The 23853-nt window shown below is 41.9% G+C and overlaps 1 protein-coding gene across 1 annotated transcript; it reads left to right on the forward strand.

The window, feature by feature from the left end:
- Positions 1–256: 256 nt before the first annotated feature.
- On the forward strand, positions 257–23733 carry prr36a (proline rich 36a). The gene is made up of 6 exons (XM_068321228.1): positions 257–496; positions 8582–9233; positions 9340–9433; positions 14562–14740; positions 15090–17633; positions 19625–23733. The coding sequence occupies exons 2-6, from the start codon at positions 8666–8668 to the stop codon at positions 20629–20631; spliced, it is 4392 nt and encodes a 1463-aa protein (XP_068177329.1). The 5' UTR covers positions 257–496; positions 8582–8665; the 3' UTR covers positions 20632–23733.
- Positions 23734–23853: the final 120 nt, after the last annotated feature.

A 23853-nucleotide genomic window follows, 5' to 3' on the forward strand; every position in this document is an offset into this window, starting at 1 on the left:
ACAAATGTTTATATTTTGACATTTAAATTATTCATCTCTCATCAGGACGCTCTATTTCGCACCTCTAGGTGGCCAAAAACCTTGCTTTAAGATCCCCCCTCCACCCCCCCACGCACAGGCCAGAGCTTGAGGTTGTTTTGAATGTGACGTCACTCCTGCTCTGCATACGCACCAGTCTCTGGCTTTTGATTGGACCGCTCACAAGATTTAATCTGCCTTTTCTTCTATGACCACCACGCTTCGCCTTCAAATCCGCTGCCTCCCTCCGCTGTCACGGTGTCGTCCGCACATGAAGAGAGGTAACCTTCCGCCGCCAGCCGCTGCTGCTCTGCCGCGTTGGGAAGGACGCCGAGAGGCACATTAACGCAAGAACACGCGGCTCCATTGTTAGTCCAAAAAGGAAATTTATGGCCATGGCGACATATTAACTGCTGGACTGAAAGGGTGGCATTTTTTGTTCGTCCTGGAGTCTTCAAGAACTGAATGTGGTTGAAAGGTAGGGGGAATTTAATGCGTACTATGTTTCTCGTACGAGCGCGGATATTTGACTGGGTTTACCTTCCTGGGTTGATGTGTAGAATTCTCACCGTAAAGTACGTTAAAATTAATATTTTTTTAATGCTTTATTTTTATTTTTAGTCTCTTTAAATTAGTCCAAATGTATCTTGTTTTGCAGCCAGACGCCCTTTTTGCTTATGTTCGCGGCTGGGTGTGATGGAGTGTAGCGTTAGCATGGCAGCAGACAGCTGCTGGTTTGGGGTGTTGGAGGCGGATCAAGATGTTTGGGGCGAACGGGGGATGTCCGGTCCTCAGCTTCAAATGAATGACTTGCTCCTGTCTAAGGTGTGGGCCCTTTGCTAAACCAGGGACATTTCATGTGTGTTTGTTCCCAGAGAGACAAAATGCTGTTATTAAACCTTCAAATACACCCAGAAACTCTTGAGAAAGAGCCTCACAAAATTCTTCAGGACTAGGTGTCCATTACCTACAAAATGGCACAAGCCATACTTCTATGCTAATATTGGGCACTAGTGGAGACATAACATGAAATCATGGAGATTAAAGACACCAGTAACTCCTGGTCATGTACTGATATGAAGTCCCTCATTTGGAATTGTAGATTCTAACTTTATCATCGTGAGGCAGCTGTTTTGTTATTTGTGCTTTTGAAACATCTCTTTCATGTTGTTGGGTATGAAGCTGCTTACTTCTGCTTCAGATTTTCTTGCCGGCACCAAGCCCTTAATTTCTTCATCATTTACATACATGAATGTGATTTGTTTCCATTCCTTACCAGACAGAGCCACATAAGGAAGCATTAGTATGGAGAGCGGAGAGGGAGACTGTCCGGTTTCATTGTCTGCAGTGACAGAGGGATGCTGTTTTGGCTCAGTCTACATTACATAATCAGTGTGTGCTTTTGGTTGTGTGGGAGTGGGCTTGGGAGCTATCCTTTGAGTAGTGTCGCCTTCCAAAAACAGCTGCGTTGCTGTTTCCTAGATGTCCGGCTTGTGGTTGAGGAATTTGTCTTCGTCTGAGGTAAATTACACGTGCTCGATCCATTTGTGATCAGACTTTCTGAATGAGTGTGTTTTAGGGACACCAATGCTGTCATGCAGAGTTCCTTTGCCTAGAACTAGAAGTGTTTATCTGGTGTATTGTGTGGGCCACTTGCATCCATCAATTCATTTTAAACTGGTCAATGATCTCATAAGTCATGAGATGAGCAATATCAATTGTGTTGTCAATCACAATTCTTACAATTGCAATAATCTGCAGAATATTTTCATATTCTTTACATCAAAAAAATTCAAAACAAGTCGAACTAGAACCAAGGCAGTCAGACTGCAACATCCCATGACACCCTTGAATTCAAAATTTTACCCTGACCTACTTGCATAGGTCAAAGATCAAAGCTAGTGCATAGGTAGATCAAAGCTGGTGCTGAAGAAATTGTACGTAGAGTATCAAAATCTGAAAACTTTTGTTAGTTCTTTAGCTCCCAAAAATTACTTGGTGTCTTGAAGTCTCCTTAGAGAACAAAGTTTAAAGATAATGCTTAGGCCATTCAAATCCAGCACCTTGTGTCTGAGCAGGAACAGGTTCTGTCTGGCCTTCAGGTTCTGTAAAGTGGCGACACCCTTTGAGACCCTGCAGTCTGAATGAAGACACTAGCTCATCACAGCCACTTCCGTTGTCCACACAACTGTTTCCCTTTCCTTTTCCTGATGACCAAATCAGGCTAGTGCTGTTATATTTCAGCACATCCTGTGATCTTGAATGTCAAGGTTTGAGATACTGGCTAAAGATTGGCTATCTCCTGTTGATCTCCTGTCTGGGTTAGGCGATTAAATTCAAAGAAAGCCATCACCCCACATTGTCCCCTGCCCCTCTAGCCAGCAGTAGCCACCGAGCACAACACTTATGAAGAGAAACACTTCATGATCGGTCATTTCACTTCCACGACTCTGCTTCCATTCACTCATGTCAGTTGTCCCGTTGACAAAGGCTGCTTTTAAAGGGACTTCTGTCTTTTTATGCCATTCCTTTTTAAGATTCTCACTCTTTTTTTAACAATATTACATTGTTTCTTGAGAGGCCAGACTGAGATGGTTTGGACATGTCCAGAGGAGAGATAGTGAATATATTGGTAGAAGGATGCTGAGTTTTGAACCGCCAGGCAGGAGACCTAGAGGAAGACCAAAGAGGAGGTTTATGGATGTAATGAGGGAAGACATGAAGATAGTTGGTGTGAGTGAAGAGGATTCAAAGGACAGGGCTAGATGGAGGAAATTGATTCGCTGTGGCGACCCCTGAAGGGAAAAGCCGAAAGGAAAAGAAGAAGAAGAAGACATTGTTTCTTGACGTTCAAAGTTTCTCTCCAAAAATCTCTTTAGGATTCTTGAGCATTCTGTCTCTGCAGCAATGTAATATTTTCTCAGTCTAACATCAAGTCTTTCAGACGTATTTATGTTTTCTGCTTAAAAAAATAAGTAATTTAAATGGTATTAAATATATGTAACATGTTATATTCTCATTTTTTATGAGGCAATTTGCCTAGATTCCATTTAGTTTAATGTTTTTATTGCGTAAACACTGAGATAAATTTATATGTCAGCTCTGGGCTATCTCAGCAGGCTGTGAGGGACATATGTGCAGCACTTGAGAGAACAGAACACAGTATTGTATGTCTTTTGGGTGTTGAGTCATACTAATGACAAATCCTTCCTTGTAAGAAATACGTTTGGCACAGCCATGGCTCTGTGCCGACTGTATTACTCAGGATAGTATAAAACCACATTTAATACAATTAGCTGTTGTCTCTGGTTGAGCTGGTCAAAGTCCCACCTGTGATGCTGAAACTACGTAAGCGGCATGCCTTTACCACAGACAATTAAACTTAATTTGAATATCAGTGAAACTTATTTATAAACTACTAAATGGTCAAAATTCTCCTAATGACCCCAATGAACTGTTGGAGAAACAGTTCCTAATTGGAACCGGACTTTGCTGCACAACCCCAGTTATTGGTCTGTAGTGTTCGTTTCACCCTGTTATGACCTAATGTTACATTAATACAACCTAGAGATAAATGGTCCGAGTTGTTCCCTTATTTTAGGGTCATCTTATCTTACTTGGAGCTGTGGGACATTGTGATGATTGTAGATGTTTGGGGGTTGATGATTCATACCTAGCCTAGACTGTGATTACTCCACACTTGGGAAAAGAGAATGTACTCACCAATTGTCCTTTCGTATCAATAATTATCAGTCATCTGATATTTTTTTAGTTATGATATTTTAAAAGTGAAATTATTCTTGTCTGAGACACTGTAGAAAATCAATTTTCTAAACTGCAAATTAGGAAAGGAACGCAAGTTCATTCTTGTCTGAACTGACTGGGCTCCAAGATTCTAAGGTGACCTTATCGGATGTGTTGTCTGTCAGTCTGAAACCAAAAGTTGTTTAGTTTACTAATGTGTTAGGTGTTAGGTTTATAACTAACCTTAAGCTTTTGCTCAATTTGTGTATCTTCTGTGCCTTCTATAGATGGTAACGAATTTAAACCTGTCATTTGTGCCAAAGGCGTGTCGGTCATTTTCAGCCAGGACTCCAGTCTGAGGAGTCATTCAAATCAGGGCAGCTCAGTGGATCGCCCATTCTCTGTTCAGGGTAGACTATTTGTGTTTGCTTGAAAGAATGCTGTTTTTTTCATCCTGCAGCCGATGCCTGTCTCAGTCCCACCCACAGGGAAGTTGAATCCCTGCTTGCTTTACATCTGTTTAGGCTAGCATTCAGCATTTTAACTGTTTCAACAACACACACCCTTCAGGTTTGTTGTATTGCTCTTAGCTGGCAGGTGGTGAGTTGGTGTGCTGCTCTCACTCTAATCACTCTACTTTGGTGGCTGGCACTCTCCTACCATTAGAATAAAGTGGTGGATGCTGGGGCCGCATTTTCAGACACTGTCTGTCTGGACGGTGAAGCTGGGCGCAGTGCACTGTAATTATTGAAAGAGTAATTCAGTGCTTTTTCGGTCTCTGTTCACTTTGTTGGATTTCAAGACCATTTGAAGACTTATGGTAGTCTTGTGTATATTGACAGCGGTGCATGTTGCAGCATTGTAAAGGAAAAAAAATCAACTGTAAATAATTTGATCTGCCACATGTGAGGTGATCCATCGTTAAAAAAAATCAGCATGTTTAAAACTTCTTTACAAAGTTGGCGTAAAGTCTGTGGATAAATGGTACAGATAGCCATTTCAGTAACAGGCAACCTGCCAATTTGCATCAACCACAATAATTGCATACTTGTTTCTCCTAATTTTAGCAAGTTCCATATAAAACATCACAAGCATTTTCAAGATGTGATGTCCATGAAAAATAATTTTTATTGTTTTAAACCATGAAATATGATTAAAGATTAAATCCACTTCATTTGTCCATACAATGGGGAAATTGTTTTCCACTCCAGTTTTTTGTACATGCATATATGTATATATATATGTGTTTGTCAGAGTACACACACAAACATCGTATACAGGCCCCTGAACACAACACACACTAGGGGCCTGTAGGCATGCAGTTAATGACAATCGGTACAAGAGAGGTGGAGGGATGGGTCGTGACTTCGGAGTGCGCCCCAATAAGCAGCTTGTGGGGGGGACGGCGCCTTGCTCAAGGGCGCCTCAGCAGTGGCTAGGAGGTGAGCTGACACCTCCCACTGTCAGCTCACACTCCGAAGATGTCTGGCTGGAGCGGGAATCGAACCGCCGATGGCTGGGCGCTGTCTGGTCCCAAGACGTCCGCTCTACCGCTGAGCCACTGCCGCCCCCATGCGATCTCCAAATGATATAAAACTCAACTTTGTTTTTTTTAATTGTTATAAAGTGTTCATGGTACAGCTGTCACAAATTGGTATATAAGGAAAACTGGTAACAAGTGCAGTTGACGGGATGTGATCACTCTCCCCTGCAGCGTGTTTGATATACCTGTAGTTTCTTCCACCAGCTGCTGCTCTATCCCATTGTAGAAATTAATCCACACAACCCTCCCCCACTTTATTTGGCACAATGTCTATGGTGGGTCACGTGGTGCTCAGGGCTGACAATGGGACTTGTCAGCCAACCCCGCTGACAATTCCCATTGCACCCTAATGTGCTTTTCATGCGTCCTAACAGGGATGATGAGCTTCTTGTTTTCGACCTGAGTGTTTAGTACATACATGCAAATGTATGGTCATTCCTTTCTTGCATGATTTAATGCCAGTCATCTACCACCCATTACTCCCACCATTTTCAGCCTGTTCTCATGCCAGTGAATGTAACCGGTGCATTTTTTGGAGGTATAGAACAGATTGTAACCCATTTCTGTGCAGCCTTTTGACCACGTCACTTCCAACAAGCGCTAGCCCTACTGTTTTACCCCTTAAGGGTAGCTGGCATTGATCACTTAACTTGTTGCCGCGTTTGACCACCTGCTCATAATGGCCTGATTGAGTAGCCTAGAGCCACCAAGCATATGTTATTGTCCTGGAACAAAGCTGGAAGCCTAGTCTTCTCTTTTGCCAAATTTGTTTCTGATAGTGGTCGTATAAAAACTCTGTTCTTGCTCCTACCTTTTTTTGTCTTGTCTCCCTCTAGCATGTGCACACGCAAGAGCAAACATTGTGGTTTTTCTTCTCGTGTGTATGCCCTCTCTGACATAGAGGACAAAGAGCAAGTGAATGAACAGTCAGGGATGTGTAAAGACCCAAACCCCGGTGTTGGGAAGTTCACAGGGCCGGTTTTAGTCTGTTTTTAACCTCAGTGTGGTTCCAGACAGAATGTAAAGATCAATGAACTCTGCTTGTGGAATCAAAAGAATGCAGGAAGATTCAGGCCACTGCATTCTATTTTTATTTTATTGCATATGTGTAAATCTGCAATTAAATTGGTCTTAAAATTCATCCTACATCTCACTTTCATTACATGTATGAATGCAAGTGAGTGGATTTACACGTATCCATTTTTCTCGTCTGTAGCCCAGAAGAGTCTTGAAGAAAATGGTTGAGCCGGAATATAAATGGGTCAGATGTGAGATAGCCACCCCATACATTAACGGGAATGACACCCCAGGCAACAACTACAAATCATCACATTTGAGAAGCTGGAAAAACTTGGAATAATTTCTTTACATGAATAGAAAGTGTCAGCAACCAGCTCCTCCAACACTCGGTACAATGTATTCCAGTACCCTCTCGGCTTGTATTAGACATCTTATTAAATGTGACCCATTTTGTCAGGCACAGACTTCAAATAACTGTATATGTAGCACAAAAGACTACAACAAATGTAATTGTATGGGTTCAAGACTGGTCTGGAATACAATTTAGTGACACAAAAGGATATATTTCACTATTAGAAGTGGAATGTAAATACCACGGAGACCATGGAGTTCTTTCCCTGTCTAGATGGTCCTTCATTCAGTCTTCCAAAGTGATGGCTGCGTTTATAAACACACTCTTCTGCTCAGGGTTTCTTTAGGCCTCTTTCTTCATCGACACAATGTTTGTAACTCCTTTTAAGGACCACTGGGGCTGTTGAGCTTATTGTAATATTAGTCATGTGAAGCTGACTAAAAAATGGGCTTGTTATGTTTTTGAATGGTTTTTAACCATTCAGAGAATGAGGCCTTGTTATGCAAATCTGCACATAAAGAATGACAGTGATGGTTTTCATGAAAATGAACTAAATCATTCATCTTCTGTTTTTTTTAAAGCCAATACCTTGTCTCAGTGCATTTTCACTGGTGTGATGAGGAATTTGAAATTAATTTCTCTTTTTTGATCATTGTTACACGGCATCCTATTTTTAAACCATAAGAAGTGTAATTCAAATATTGTTTGTCAGGAGATTTCTCTTTTGCTCATTGGTTTCTTTATTTTAGCTTCGTGTCCGCAGAGACTGAAGGTGAAAGGGACAGAAAAGGGGGAAAACTGTAAAGCAGCCTTGTTTTCCGTAGCTGACTGGTAGGACTTTAATTTATACAGGCGATGAGTGCGCCTCTACATTCCTACAAAAAGTCAAAACAAAACATTAGACAGAATTCAGTGAAATTTCATTTGTGTATTCTTGGGACACTAGAAGATATGCAAAAAGTTTCATGGATTTCTGATAAGTTTTTGATGTGTTGAAGATTTTGGTTTAACAACATCAAGAGAAATTAAGTTTCTCCACTGAACTAATATTGTGTTATTTTAATTTTTTAAAATTCAGTTTATATTTTGTATATTCACTTGGAATACTTGGATTGCTCTGTAGTTGACTGTCGCAACTTTTGCTCACTGGAGCTTGTTTTTCTAAAATGTTTTGAGTTCTTCATGGCTTGTTCATATGTGAATTATGACCACTATTTTGCACTGAAATGTAAGAATATTCACTCTGACATACAATTTTTACATTTTTTATTGGTTTTATTACTGTTTTATTACATCCTTTCTGAATGTGTTGTACCCATTTTAGTGTGTTCTTTCAACAAAAAAATATTGTCAGTTTCCTTTCAAAGCATTTCTTTGGTTTCATCACTTTGCAATATTTTTGTCTGTCATCTTGTCAGCTTTTCATCTTGCCATCTCAGGCATCTTTCATTTCCTCTTGGATTCATCTCGTCCCCATCTTATTTCCTGAGCCACACAAACCATCTCCTGACCACATCATTTCCTTGAGCAAAATTTAGCACATTGTTAGCAGGAGAAGACTGATCGTAGGGTGTGTCCAAGGAGTAGCCAACAATAGGAAAAGAGAATTAGAAGATGCAACTGTGGTCAGAATGGCAAAAACATGGATGAGTGTGACATATCCCTAGAGATCAAAATATGACATAACATTCATTTCTTGTGTACCATGATCCTTTCAATTTGTAGATACAGAAAGTCGTCGTTGGGGCCTTTTTATGCCTTACTTCTGGTTCTTATAGCCTTTGTGTCAGGAAATTGTGAGACAATTCTTACTTTTCAGGACCAGGTGCAGAGCAGTGCATTATTGATGAGATGTGCTGCTAAAATAATCAACATTCTGATAATTCTTTGTTGTTCACCAACAGGATATTCAAGTTTAACGGGACACATTTTAGTACCTGGAGCCCTTAAGCAACAGCGTAACATCCACACCTGAGGAGGAGGAGGGAATGAAACCGGATGGGGAAACCATGGAAACCAAAGAGCCCATTGATGTTGCAGCTGCAGCTGAGTCGTCTTCGTCACAGAACGTAAGGGAGCAAACCCCATCGCAGCAAGAGGAAGCTGCCAGTGATGCAGCACACCGAGATGCTCCAAAGGCCAACGGAAAATCGGTGGCAGCGGACTCCAAAGTTAAGCCAAAAGTTGTCACGAACAAAACGCAACCCGCTGTCAAATCTGCAGGAGTGTCTGGATCCCACTCGCGTCCAGCCCCCACCACTAAACGCACAGGGAATTATGTCAAATCAAACACTCCTACAGCTGCCGTCAGTAAAACAACAGCAGCCAAATCATCATTGGCTGCGGGGGCTGTACCTAAAAAACCAATGGGCACAACGGGAGTTTCCTCCACAATGAAGAACCAAACTAGAATGCCTGACAGGAAGCCTGTTGGACAGGCTAGGACTACCTCTGTTGCTCCTTCCACTGTAAGTAATGGTACCAGACCAACATCAGTGAATACTGCTAAGAAGAGGCTAGGGGCAGACAGTGTTGCAGCAAGACCCAAAACCACAGGTAAACCTGAAATAGATATTTAAAACACAATCTAAAATAATAATGTAATTTAATGTATTAAATATTTCCAGCAACCTTTTTTGTATTTTTCTTATTTGGTTTTAAGGTACTATGAACAGACAAACTGCTTCCGCTCCCCCAAAACCGAGCACTTCAACCACAGCAAAAGCTGGATCTGCTGCCAATTTAAAGACCACCAGGTAATCATGGCCGTCACTTTAATGTGTTAAAATTACATGTGCATCACAAAGCTACAGAGCATTCCAAAAAAATTTTGTTTTTTGTCCAGAACACTCCCCTCTCATGTTTTACTCCACATTTAACCCCCTGAGATCTGAATGAGTTGGTCACTGCTTTGTACTGAAACGGAACGGTTGAAAGTGACCTCCATTGTCTTTGAGTCAAATTACATTTTGAGGCATGTTAGCAGAAATAATTGGAGACGAAAACAACCCCACCTCCCCAGGGCAAAGAACTTTAACTCTGAATCCTTCTCATAATGAGCTGCTGGTGTAGATGGTGAGTGCTCTGGTTGAATGAAACTGGATGGAAAGTTTTGGCTGATTTCATAGTTCAGTTGTCAGCTTCTGTTTTAACATTTGAACAAGATAGAATTTTGTCATTTTTCTTAAAATAATTTTTAAAAATGTATAAGCATATATTGTCAAAACAATTATTAGCTATTAGATCCATAATGAACAAATCCAGCTTTAAAACAAGATGTATTGAATTGTTCTCTATTGAGAGGTCTGATAAGATTTTTTTTAGTAAATAAAATCTGTGCTCCTTGTCATTGTTTCTGTGGTAGTATAGGGTCATTGCATTTGGTTTTTTTGTCAAAATAATATATATTGTATAATGTAGTATATATTATAAGAATATCTCAATTTCATCATAAACCTGGCAGTTTATACAAATGTCTATTTTTATCCAGAAAAGGTGACATCCATGTGACGGTTCAATTTAAAATCATACTATGAAATGGCAGCTCAACAGAATGACTTTGTGTGTGTGTGTGTGTGTGTGTGTGTGTGTGTGTGTGTGTGTGTGTGTGTGTGTGTGTGTGTTCTTCCGCTGAATTAATCATTTGAAATGGTAGGAGTCTGATTACAGTTGCAAGTCATCCTGATGTGACTCTCCTTGGATGTTTTCCCAGGTTATCTTGTCAGACTCTAATCAACAGAGAGTAACAAGAGAACAGCAGCAGGTGTCAAATGCATTTGCATTCTGTGCCACCTGCATATTATCATGAGTGTTATCCTTTTTTCGTAGCTGCAATGAAGAGTACTGTCTCCCTGGCAGAGTCCAACACAGTGGTTCTATACTGACCTTGTTTTGCAGCTAACTTGTGTACCGTCAAACTCATCTAACTTATCTTGGTTGCTGTTTTGTCAAAACAATCTTATTTCTCATACGAACTGAGACAACAGTTGCCGTAACTGGCACATAGGAATAAAATTTATATTTTTCAAGTCAAGTATCTTCAGATAATTGCATTTCCTAAGGTAAAGAACATAATACAAAACATAAGACAATACGACTTACGGAAAGTTTAGCACACACTCTCCATGTCTAAGAGGAAAATGTCCCTCTAATGAAGGGCGATAGTAAAGATAATTGGCCTAAAAGGAGGAACAAAAGCCTGTTTAATTTTTTTCACTTGAAAAGAGACATTTTAGAAGGGCAAATCAGATTTGGTTGGTCTATCTGCCCTTGTGAATGCAATTTGGGAAAGTAGTAATATAAGTTCTTAGGTGATAATGATAGAAAAAACAGATTTTATAATGTGGTTTAGCAGCACTTCAAAATGCAGTCATAATAAAGTTAAATGAACATTTATTAATAGTATCCATATCACTATTAATAATAATATACAATAATTCCAGGGTTTGAAATATGATATAAGGATCACCACCATGCTGGGTGTAATGAGCATATAGTGTAGGCAAATTCTGTAAAAGGAAGCTTCACAGAATGCTTGTATGTTTTGAAATTAACTTTGAGCTATTTTTTGCTTATGAACTAGTGAGTCAGATCTGATATTTTTAGTTATGACAACTCTGGAAAAAGTAGGTTGATAATAATATTTTATGTTCTGTCTGGCAGTCATGTCATCTTTTTTTGTGTGTTCAGAATGTGTCAGAAATGCAAGCTTTTTTCAGAAGCCACTTCTTCTTTTGAGGCTTAACTGTTCTGAAGGCATCCATGCTGAATTTTTTTTTTTTTGGGGGGGGACGACACTAACTGTCTGTTGTATTGCATTCTTTGAACTGCTTACAACTGATATGTGGTAATAAAGATAAAACAGAAAATGATGGCTGAATAACTCCCTCCTGACTGTCAGCTCTGGATCTATTTCTAACACTCTCAGTGCACACAACAGTGTGGCAGGGCTGTTTTAGCTGTTGATGCTTCTGTTGTGGTATGTAACTAAGCAACACACAGAGACAGAAACAAAATTTATCTGCATAAAGAACATCTGTCCAGTTGTTTAAGGAGAACCTCGATGTAAAAGTGTAATGTAAGCCAAGTAATTTAAAAATCTAGCATCTTTTTATCCTGCTGTCATCTCAGTAATGTTGGTGTCATTACTCTGATCAGTCTTCATTCACCCCACCCCCACTTTCAATATCTCTCCTCATCCCCCATCATCTCTCTTCCTGCCATCTGTGCGTGTACGCTGCTGGGCATATGGCCAGAGGATATCCTCAAGCTCTCGTTACAGCATCTTCCGTCAAGTTATCCCTGTATTTGCAGCTCATTCATCATTTATGTTATATAGACTGTACTTAGGGTAGTTGTGTAACATGAGATGGCATGTGATGTCTTGATATTGTTGAACATTTATTGGTGGATCAATAATATTCAATGGGACACCACTGAGGAAAGACGGGGTAAAAAACAAACCTGAGGTCCATCCTGTTAGCCGACACAGAAGCATCCACCGTCTGCTCTCCTTGTTGGTGGGGTGCAGGATTACTATCCTAACAGAAAAGATTCATGGCACCATTGACATTTGATAGTTAGTGGGCCCACAAAGTCTCATCTAAACTCTCCCCTCACCAGACTCAGGCCTCTGCTCCTTATTGTCAAGGAGATGACACAAACCCCAGGAATGTGTGCTCCTCTCAGTAAGGAGTAAAGCAGCCGCTTTTAGACCGCTTTCAAGCCAAAAAAGGTAATGTTAGTGTGCTACATTTCCCTTTGTTTTCTTGGAAGTGAAAAAAAAATCCAAAATGACAAAAGAATATTTACCGTATGTGGATTGCATTTTGTTATATATGATGGTATATACCACTGGGCCGAGCCCTTTTCTGTTTGACTTGATTAAAAATAGGAATAAACAACAGAAACACTTGGATGGATGGAATTAGTGTGTTCATGAAGACTTTTTGATTTTTTGGCTAAAAGGATGTTTCCACTCAGGATAATATTACATTTGAGTGTGATTTCTGTATCGGTTATGAACATTTGGAGTGTTGGCTTGTAAAACAGGGTAGCACAGGCTTGTCCTTGTGCTGACCTTTGCCCCTAGGAGACCTTGTGGTGAGCCATTAAAACCCACTCGAAAGCTTTGTAATGCTTGTCATCCTCCCCCTTCAGCCTGTGATTTGTATTGATTTTGATGCTGTAACAGGAAATGTATTCTACAAGAATACACTAAGAACCAGCAGCCACCACCCACAGACAGCAGTTAGTTGGTTTGTTCTGTCTGCACCATTGCTCTCATGAGTTATTTGCTATAATCAATAATAGAAGGATGAACTAAGGTTATGTTTTGTGTGTTATATCCCCCTCAGTCCTGACCCAAACTTTAGTTTTTGATTCTTTTTGTTGTTGTTCTCGGTTCCTCCAGTTATGCAGTTTTTCCTGCTTGCAGAATTTTAAATATTCTGAATGAAGCTACATTTTCTTTCCCATTCTGTCATTCTTCTTAAATGTGATACAAGTGTCATTGATCATTGTTTTACTCAGGACAAACTATCAGCTTGGTGTTCGTTTCCACTGTCATGATACCACTCAAATCTTGTGTTTTGGTCACAGCCAAAATCTTTTTTCTGTGTCCAACCTTTTGCACTTGCTGTCTTATCTTGGGGGAACAAATAGTCTTTGTTGTTGATTATTGTATAGTGGGAGCGGCATCTCTGTGCAGACACGCTCCTACACTGGCAGCAAAAGTCACTAGGTCTTTGTCTGGTGTCTTTGTCACAGTTACTTAGAAACATACACACATTTTACAGTCAAGTTTTTGACATGAAAGTGAATGTTTAATGTAAACTCCTGTGAAAGTGTCGTGAAATTCATTGGAGCCTACCTACCTTATACGATCAATATGTAGATTTCATAGACCCTGTGTAGCACGTTAAAAACAAGTTCAAATGTTTGTCGGTGAACTGCTCTTTACATGTCTCATGGTATCACTATGGATTTAAATCATCTTTAAGTCACTTTTTTCAAATTGATTTGATCAGGCCAGGGCTTTTGATACGTGAAACTGCTTTATCATGGCTTCAGGGGAACTGATCAGAGTCGATCTGTAGTAGATGTAGTAAGAAATTACCTAAAATATTAGTCATATTACAAATTGGTTCCCTATGCAGGCCTTTTTTACCAATTTCCATCTAGGGATGAATAAATAAAGGATTCTGATACCACAAATTCTAACGTTTTGTCAGAAGTCTCTGGGCTTGTAGCTTTGGTGTCAGCAGAGGAGCTTAATGGGAGGAAGGAGTGTGGGCTTGATGTAACTGCAGTTTGAGTGATGAGAGGATTAGTGCAGGTCTACATCAGAACTCATCCAGGCTCTGCAATAGACTGTGAGCTTAATAGATGATTGAATTTCCTTTTTTTATTTTTACAGTCCACCCACTCTATGCATTTTTATACATCGTCTGGACCTCCCTTTGACCTGTTTTTTTTATTATCTCCATTTCTATTTGAATAGTTGTTTATTTAATTCCAGTACTGTAGTTTCATTCATTTAACACTGTCCCTCTCTGCAGCTACCGTTGTGTTGCCTCGTCTCCATCCCCTTTACCTTTTAAACTGCTAAATCTCTCCAGTTTTTTTCTTTCCGTCTTTTAACTCATTATGCTCTGTTCTCACATCTTTGGAACTAATTCAATAATTGTGGTGATGAGTGGCAGTATGGTATAGCTGTGTATACAGGGGTCTAAATGTTACTTGTTTTTGTAATGCCTTATGACAGATCGTCCTTGTAAAATCATGTGGAGGCTGTGTCAAGATTTGTGTTTGAATCATTGCTAACACAATGAATAGACCACAAATTCAACTGCTACGTCTTTCACGACTTTTTTTTTTCTTCAGGCCTGCCACAGGCACCTTAACATCCCGAACTGCATCCACGTCATCTAGGCCCACCACAGCAACGACCAAGACCTCTGTCTCTGCAGCTGCCAAAACCGCTGCTTCAAGACTTACCACAGCATCCTCTACTGGCTGGACGTCAGCTGCACAACTCCCCAAAACTATTACTGCAAAGAAAGGTTTAAAAAAATGCATCTTTTTTTTTGTCCATGAGAAACACGTGTGAATCATTGTCCCATTTGTATTTGAATTGCCCAAATAAATGTAATGGTTTAGGTTTAACCGTTTTAGTTATTGGCTGCAAGTGGATGAATATCAAAAGCACTTTTTTTTAACTGCTAATTCTTCATTTTTACTACATTATGACTCTGGATTAGCAACAACAATATATTTTTGATGAATTGAGTCTTCAAAGCATTTTTTCCTCAGTATGTGTAAATGTGATGTGTATCATTGAGACTGAGTAATGAAACATTTATTAGTACGACTGGAAGGTTGATTTAATTTTTTCCCCTCTCTTTCCACCAGATATTAGTCGACCACCTTCTGCTGCAGTGACGAAGAAATCCACAACGGCTACATCTCAAGCCACCAGAAAGCCTGAACCCTCAAAACCTACAGCGAAGATCAACTCTGCTTCTAAATGGTCCACAACAACAACAACAACAACAACAACAACAAAGGCAGCAGATCCCATAGCGTCAAAATCTAAAACCCATCAACCCACAAAGTCTGTTCCCGCAAAGAAACCTATAACTACTGCTCGGTTCTCGCCTCATACTAAACCACCATTTGGCCAAAACTCACCTGCTTCTCTAGCTAACAAAGCCGGTAGTTACACCCCTTCACAGGCGAGATGCGGTCCCAGACCCACACAGGCCGTCTCACCTTTCACTGCCACCAAGAGTGCAATAGAGAGAAATACTTCCACGTCTGCTGTAGAAGCACAGACCACTGCATCTGCAGCAGGTATGACTGCAGAGGGTCAAGTAGAACCTTTATTACCCTCAACCAACGCGTCATCCTCTGCAACAGAAGAGGTCCCTCCACTAGTCTTAGCCCAGGACGCCGCACTGGGGTCGGGTCCTGAAGAGATGGCTCAAAACCTTGCAGCTGCTTCTTGTTCCCCTCAAATCCCTGTTAAGGCAGCCCTAACACCAACGCCTTCACTGCAGGAGCGTCTTGAAAGCACTGAGGTAACGCAGCAGCGGATGGCCGGAGCAGATGAACCCAGACTGTCACCAGTAGCTCCGCCTCCTGTCTTTGCTGAGGAACCTGGCCAAACCCTCTCCACGTGCAAAGTTCCCCCAAACACAGTAAACGTTGTTCCTCTGATGGCGTCTTCCAGCAATCTAAATGAGGAAGATGACGAGGAGGAAAGGGAGGGAAGCCAGCAGGTTTCCGTGTCCGAAATGAGCGGAACCACACAACCAACAGAGGAGTCTCGTCCGGGGTCGGGTGGCCCCGTGGGCGGGTCTGCCTGGAGAGCGGGTGGTGCCTTGCTGTCCGAGCTGGACTCTGAAGATGTGAGCGGCAGCCATCAGGGCGCGTCTGAGCTGAGCGCCCCCGGTGTCTTGGAGGGCACGGAAAGCATGGACGATCTGGGAGACGGCAGTCTCAAAGGCGCCATGGAAATGGAAGGGGCCTCGGCAGGTTCCCCCGACTTCGAGAAGGTTCCCGACATACCAGCTAACGACTTTGACGAGGATGAAGACGAAGACGACGGCGACCGCGTCTGCGATATGGACGTAGGCTCCGAATGGGCGGATGAGCCGCAAAGACCGAGACACGACAACGATGTGGATGAAGATGAGGAAGAGGATGAAGACGTAGAAATGGCGAGCGAGGGCGTGACGGAGAGCGGTCTGGAAAGCTACGGAAACGCGGATGAGGATGATTTTGTCGAGGATGAAAGACTTGACAACTTGAACAGAGTGGCCCAGCCGCCGCCGCCTCCTCCTCTTCTGCCATCTGCCCCCGCTGCTCAGTGGGACCAACCAAACCCCTTTGCCGATCCCTGGGCGGAACATCACAATCATCCAGAGCAGGTTTTCGAGCGTGTCTCCTTGCCCATACAGGTGAAAGGAGCAACTGCGGCAAGCCCCACGAAAGACCCTTGGCAGGCAGACTCTGAGACCAAAACCTGGCTAGAACTGGGCTCTGGTCTGCCTGCGTCTGAAAACAATGAGGTTCCCCGTTGTTCTTCCGTCACAAATGAGCCACAAAATGTAAAAACCCAAACATACATGGAGGAATCTGACCCTGCCTCGACGCAAACCCAGGTCCCAGCCCCCCTCGCTGCCCCAGCAATGTCTCTGAACAGTGGGAACAACACCCCAGAGGACCTTGGTGATGCCTCACAAGCTGCAGCGGTGCCCTCACAGCCTGACCCGGATCATCAGGGTCTGGGTATCCACACAAAGACAGGAAATGAGGAAGAGGTCTTGACTGAGGAGCTGCGTGCTGATGAAGTTTTAAAAGGCCCAGGAAACGCCACTATTTCCAACCCCTCGTCATCATCCTCAGCAACCGAGGACGAAGCCAGCGATACAGAGGGAGAAGCTCAGTTGGAGGAGTCTTTGGAAAGTCCGTTCGTTACTAATGTAACTTTTGACAGCCAGCCTGCACCCCAGCGTTGTCTTTCCACAGTGGAAGAGGGGGAGGAGTGCGAGTTGGAGTCAGAGGTTGGCGCGGGCGAAGACGCCACCCCACCTTCAGCGACATCACTGGCATCTTACGGCTTCGACACGACGACCACGGCTTCCAACTCCAATGCGCAGTCGACCGGGGAGAGCTGCGTCAAGAGCCCCGGAATCTTTTCCCTGGAGGAGCTGCCCGAGGAAAGCAAGGAACCCTGCGTGATCCCACAACCTCACGTCCAGCCATGCCCGGCCGAGCAGCGGTACATCGAGTGCGGCAAGCTGGACGAAGAGTCCGCGGAGCGCGGCGTGGAAATGGCAGGACCGGAGGAAGCATCAGATCCTTCAGCGCAGCAACCAGAGGAAAACCCAGATGATAATCAGCCCCCCTACTATTCTGCCATTTGTGAAAAGACTGAGAACTCTTTTCCAGGTAATGTATAGTTATCACGTCACTAACAAGCCAAGTAAATGTCCAGCAAAACCTTCAAGCCCTGTTCCAGCCTCACCCTAATATATCACTGTTGTATGACTTGTTGTTAATGTTTAACCTGCAAATCTCTGGGGTGTGTGTGTGTGTGTGTGTGTAATCAGAGATTAACTTAAAACACAGAGAGCAAAAAAGGGAGGAAATTTAAAAAAAAAAAAAAAAGACAGCAGCAGTGGCACTTCTAATTATCTAATGAGTATATGGCTTAAACTCCTGTATGTGCAATAGCTACTATCTATCTATTTATTCCCAGTGTTTGAGCCGTGCCTTTTTGTTTCTGGTTTATATCTGGTTCTGGTTTTGTGTTCTCGACCCTGAAGAGACAAGGATGTGACTGGTGATTTTAAAGCTCTGAAAGACGGAAAAAAGATCCAATGAAATGAATCATGACAAATTGTGGAATGATCTGTGAAACATGACTTCTTTGTGTACTTGGAATCAAAACCTTTTTACTAAACATATATAGATTTGATTGTTATATTTCAATTTGATTTTGCTCTTCTACTTTCTGATACAGGAAATCTTCCTTACCACGCCTCATCTGTTCTTGCACTTTAAATGTAACCCATCTTTTTTTTTTTTCCTTTGTGGTATTCCATCTTTTGGAGTAATGAACCTTTAACTTTAAATAAAGATTATTTTTTTTGCCATGATGTACTCTCACTGTACATATTTATTGAAATGGTCATTTGGGAGTGGAGGGTAAGGTTTATTTCTAAACGTGTGAGACGAATCTTTCAGCACCTGAGATTTTCAAGTCTCACTACCTTCATTTTTTTTTTTAACCTGGTGTCTCTGTACATCTTTTTAAAATGAAGACACCTCCACTCAGTTGGCCATGCAATCTAAAGTTTCTCATTGGTCTTGCGTACATCCATGCATAACTAAATTGTGGCTTAACATGATAAACTCTGTGTCCCACCTCAAAGACTTTTGATCTAAAAACTGGAACGAATTTGCCACAAGTTGATCATTTTACGCCACCGGGCCCTCAAATACACGGATTGAACTTCAGCATCTCAACCAGCAAAGAGGTTTGACATCTCCCCCCCATCCAGCCTCAGGAACCCAGCTCATTCTGCTGCTTCAATAATTTCCCTCCAGTCGACTGTGGGTCTGTTGTTGATTTTAGATCTTCTGCTTTCTTAAGAATTCTTGCTGCTCTGTTCTGCGGCGCTCCTATTAATGATAATATATGCATGACACTGCTCACAAGGACTTTATTTCTTTTTACTTTAGATTAATTTGATCCGGTCAGCATTGCAGCTTGGCTCTAGGACTGGAATCACATCCGGCCACCTAAAGCCAATCTATCCACTTCGCGATACAGGATGATTTATAAATGCATGGAGAAGCTTTGCATGCGTCACTGTTCTGACTAACGTTAATCTCCATTCATGGGATGATGGCCATAAACTGCTCTGAGGTAATGTTCTCACCCAAGTTAAGAGTTATTGCATATACAGGAAGTTGGCTGTCTTTTTTTTTTTCTTTGGTTTGCACAAAAGCCTTTTTATGGGTGTCACAATTACATGTTAAAAAAAAAGTGAAACATTTGCTCTCTGCATATATTTGCCTTGCCCCAGCTTTTGTAAGCTCACTATTTTCTAGTGTGTTCACTGTTTTCTACACAAATACTGTCTCCACCCCACTAAATTACTGTTTGTTTGTCACTGGTTCAGCACCTTCAGTGTCCCGCTGCCACGTGAACACAGTAAAACACAAAGTGTGTCCAGTCAGTCGGGCTACTGACAGACATTTGGGCTTGGCTTGTTGATGCTTTTTCTGTTCCCTCAGCAAGTATGAGCCCCCCCTCCCCTGTACGCCCCTCTGCTTGTACTCACACCGCACTGCTGTCAATGTCCTACTGCCTATGACCTGTTATAACCTCACCACGACTGTAAATCTTCCTCACCACTTCCTCTCACACACAGGCTTTACCGCACTACTGCACCCTCATCGCCGCGATCACGCAGCATACCCCAGAACCTACTGTGACATCATCAAACCCCACAGCACCGCAGTCACCCCGCCCAAGCTGACCTGTGCTGACCTCCCGCCCAGGCACCTGGGGCAGCAGGCGCTGAGCCCCCAGCTCCGCAGGCTGGAGCAGCACCAGAGGCAGCTGCTGGAGCTCCAGCAGCGCAGGGAGCAACAGAACCGCCCGCTGGAGGAGGCGGAGCAGGAGAGGAAGAGGAGGGAGGAGGAGGAGCAGAGGAGGAAGAAAGAGGAAGCAGAAGAAGAAATTAAAAGGAATAAAGAGGAGTTGCAGAGGAAGATGCAAGAAGAAGCAGAGGAAGAAGAGCTGAAACAGAGGAAACACCTTGAACTGCAACTGCAGCAGCAACAAGACGAACTGATGAAGTGGCAGCCGGAGCTGCAGCAGACGGTCCTGCTGTCGCCCTCCTCTGGCCTCTGCACCATCTATGAAGCTCTGGAGAACAGTGATGAAGAGGAGGTGGCAGCTGAAGAAAAGGGAATAAGAGAGCTCAAACCCAAGGCTAGTAAAGTAAACTGTGAAACTACGACGTCTGATGTAGACAAACATCAAGACCCGTCACCTTCAGCCGAGGTTCTTCCAGCCGTCCCAGATGTCCCTGTGACGGAAGACAAACAGACCCAGGACGGAGAAAGATCCTCCCCTGCGTCTCCGGAGCCGCTGCCCCTGGATCTGGACTGGGGGAAGAAAGTTGACATTGTCCAGCAGCTGATCAATCAAACCCTGCTGCTCAACAGAGACAGCTGCTCGTCCCTCCTGGTGCTTCCGGGAGGTGCAGGAGGAACGCTGAGCCCTCTGGAGAGCAGCCTGTGGCCCAGCATGCTACCTCCACTCACCCCTCCCTCTGCTACCGTCACCTCTGTCAGTAGTTTCTCCCCAGAGGCCACTGGGAGCTCCCCACAGGGAGAGTGGACCGTAGTAGAGCTGGAAACTCATCACTGAGGGAAGGGGAAGGTGTAACAATGAATACGTCTGTAGTACTGTTAACCAGGGAACAATATGCATGTTCTATCCATTCAACAGGAGTGTTACAAACTAGAAGAGGCTCACAACAAACAGGGTTTGTACAACCAACCACGTTCACGTTCCTGGGGGTACAATGCTCATATCTGCTGAAGTCAGTGTTTTGGAAAGGGAGAGGGAAAGTATGAAGTTAATCACTTCTGTCCATTTTTTAATATATAACATGAAACCGAATGGAAAAAAACATTTTAGGAGAATAACCTGAGAGAAACTGGTACAGTAGTTTCCGCACTATTGGGCGTAATGGACTATAAGGCGCACCTTCAATGAATGGCCTATTGTAAAACCTTTTTCAGATGTGAGGCACACCTTTCTTTTGTGAAAATTAAAGGCTTTGTAGTGCGGAAAATACTGTAATTTCTTTAAAGTGGTGAATTACACAACTAATTACTGTTCAAGTTATCAAAAAAAAATTAAGTTATCGAAGTTGATAATTGTGGGTAGATCCATAGCAGCGTGGGGCTTTTGCGCGAACGCTAACAAGCGTCTCAAGAAAAGTAAGGAATTTTCGGTGACGTCATGACAAAGAAAGATTCTAATTTCTAAATATTCGTGTTGACTTCAGACCAAACTAGTATTTTCCTTTTAAAACCACTGAGTCAATTTATTTCACACTGATTTAATATGAACACAGATGCTATAATCGGTAATGAAATCACAATTAGCAGAACTTGAAGAAGGAAGTACACATTTTGTATTTTTTTAAAGATCGTAAGGAAAATATTTTGGGAATCACCGCTGTAGATTTTATGGAGATGGGGAGGGTTTTAGCTGCACTGTAAATAAATAGCTCAACAAATGCCAGCGCTTTGCATGGCTTTTAGATAGCATGACTAGCAGAAAGTGTTCTTAACTTGTCTAACTGCAGGTTAGGTATGATTCAAAAGACATAATGGGTTACACAGAAAGCTGCAGGTTGGGTTCAGGTCATGGTTTTGGTCATCTTAGTGGAGGAACTTGAATTTCTTTTGATGAGTCGGATCAGGCCCAGAAAGTGCTACTAGTGCACCCAATTTTTTAAGTACTTGCATTTTTATGTGTTTATTCATTTAACTGACTTTCTACAACACTGAAAAATATTTTGAGGAGAGAAATTTGACCACTGCTTAAAGAGAAAACTTGTTGAAAAGCCAAAGAGAGACTTCTCCTTCAGGTCTAGAGGGTTGGCTACCAGATAAAACAAAAACCAAACACTTCCTCATCACTACCACAGAAATTCGAGCCAACACGACACCACAGTGACACTTGACACCTCTGCAGACACAAGCTTCACGTTGACCGCTGAACATCACACTTCATTCTCACGCACCTGAATCCCATGATGCATCATGCCTCTGAGTAGTTGGGTCAGAAGTGGACACTTCTTGATGCTGCGGGTGGCACATTTACACAATATTTTATACAATTCAATGCACATCCTTATCACTTTATTCTAAATGGAACACACTGGAGATGTCTTACTACTGAATTCGAACGGATCGCCAAATTTTGAGATTGCACTGATACAATTTTTTAGTATTTGAAGTTGCGTCATACCAAATATGTTGCTTTGGAGCCTAGTTGGTTCTCTGTTACAACATACTGTATTTACATTTGAAAACTTAAGATTTTTGAAATATATTAACAGATGAAGGTGATATTTTAACAACCTGAACCATTTTTGAGGTCAGATGTTTCTGTCTTTCAGCATCTTACCAAACATCTGCTGTACTCTTAGCATTTCCCACTGAAGGATTTAGTTCTGCACTTGTCTTGAGAGAATGACATTTATTTTATTTTCTGTAGTCAACATCACTGCTGTTTAGCTCCATAGTTAGTTTTCATTGTTGCATTTTAGATCTTTTTTTCAGACTCCAGTTTGACGGTTACTGGTTGTTCTGCACCAGCCTCTGCCTTCCAGTGCAGTCCACACGTTTTATGTTGAGGGACGATACTAACTCTGGGTTTTAACCGATAATGCTGTTAAGGTCTAGAGTCACTTTATTGTGTGACGTATTGGAAAAATGAGCTGGGAGGATTGAGTAGCACTCTGAGTATTAACTGTTGGGGACTGACAAGCTGTGTCTAGCTGCTTGTAAATGTTCACGTCTGTGTTGTCAGTTGTCTGGATACTGTTTGTTAGTGTTGGACGCAGAAATGCTCACTTATTATCAGAGGCTTAGAATATAAAATTATTTTTTGACCATTACTTGCATGTTTTTGTTAATAACTGACTTGAAATCAGTGAAGCAGGTGGGAAAATTTGGAAATTTGCATCCAGACTCCTGAGACAGATTTCTACCCTTTGTCATAGTTAATTACTAAAAAAAAAAAAAAAAAAGGGAATTCTTTATCACTTTTTTTTCCCACTCTTATCAGTTCCCATGTGTGTCAGATGATAAATGAAAAGTAAGCAGGTATTTATGCTTTGTCTGCATTGTCATACGTCCAGGTAAGGAGAGACACGCTCTCTGTATTTTGATGAAGCTGGACTTTTTAAATGTGCTCACTTGAACATGTTTATGTAGTGTTTTTGTAGTGTCTGTGTGTGTGTTGTAATAAGATTGTCCTATCTAGTGAAGGAAAACATTTTTTACCTTATTCACTCATAGCCCTTAAAGCATCCTATCCAGATTTTTATTGTGTAGAAAATGACACGTTGGTCATAAATGTTAGATAATTTTTTTTTCTTTCTTTGTTGCCTTTTTCTTTATGCCCAGTCAAATGAATTGATGACCTGAATGTTTAAAGGTCATATTGAAGGCAGAAGGCTGCTGTCAGTACTAATCTCACTTGTTACTCAGGCGCACATTTCTACTATTAATTTCTTGAAAAAGAAGTGAGACCCCAGTGAAAATTCAACCTACTTTGTTGAATTTGTTGAAATGAAGTAAACGGGTGCTCTTACTTGCTGGGTCCAAATAATGGCAGCTCGCTTGAACACTTTCTTTCAATTGTTTTATTTGGAATTTGTGAAGAAAATTTGTGACATGTACTTATTTCCATGCAATGCTTCATGTAAATAAAATGTTTTTTAAATAACTCTCCTGGACTTGTACAACAAAACTTAAACAAATCTTTACAAACTTCTATAAAACTTTTTGAAAACTCTCAACTTCAACACAGAACGGAGAAAAGCGACAAAGTATGTAGTGCCACAGC

The sequence above is a fragment of the Antennarius striatus genome, chromosome 8 (genome assembly GCF_040054535.1).
Source record: "Antennarius striatus isolate MH-2024 chromosome 8, ASM4005453v1, whole genome shotgun sequence".
Taxonomy (NCBI): domain Eukaryota; kingdom Metazoa; phylum Chordata; class Actinopteri; order Lophiiformes; family Antennariidae; genus Antennarius; species Antennarius striatus.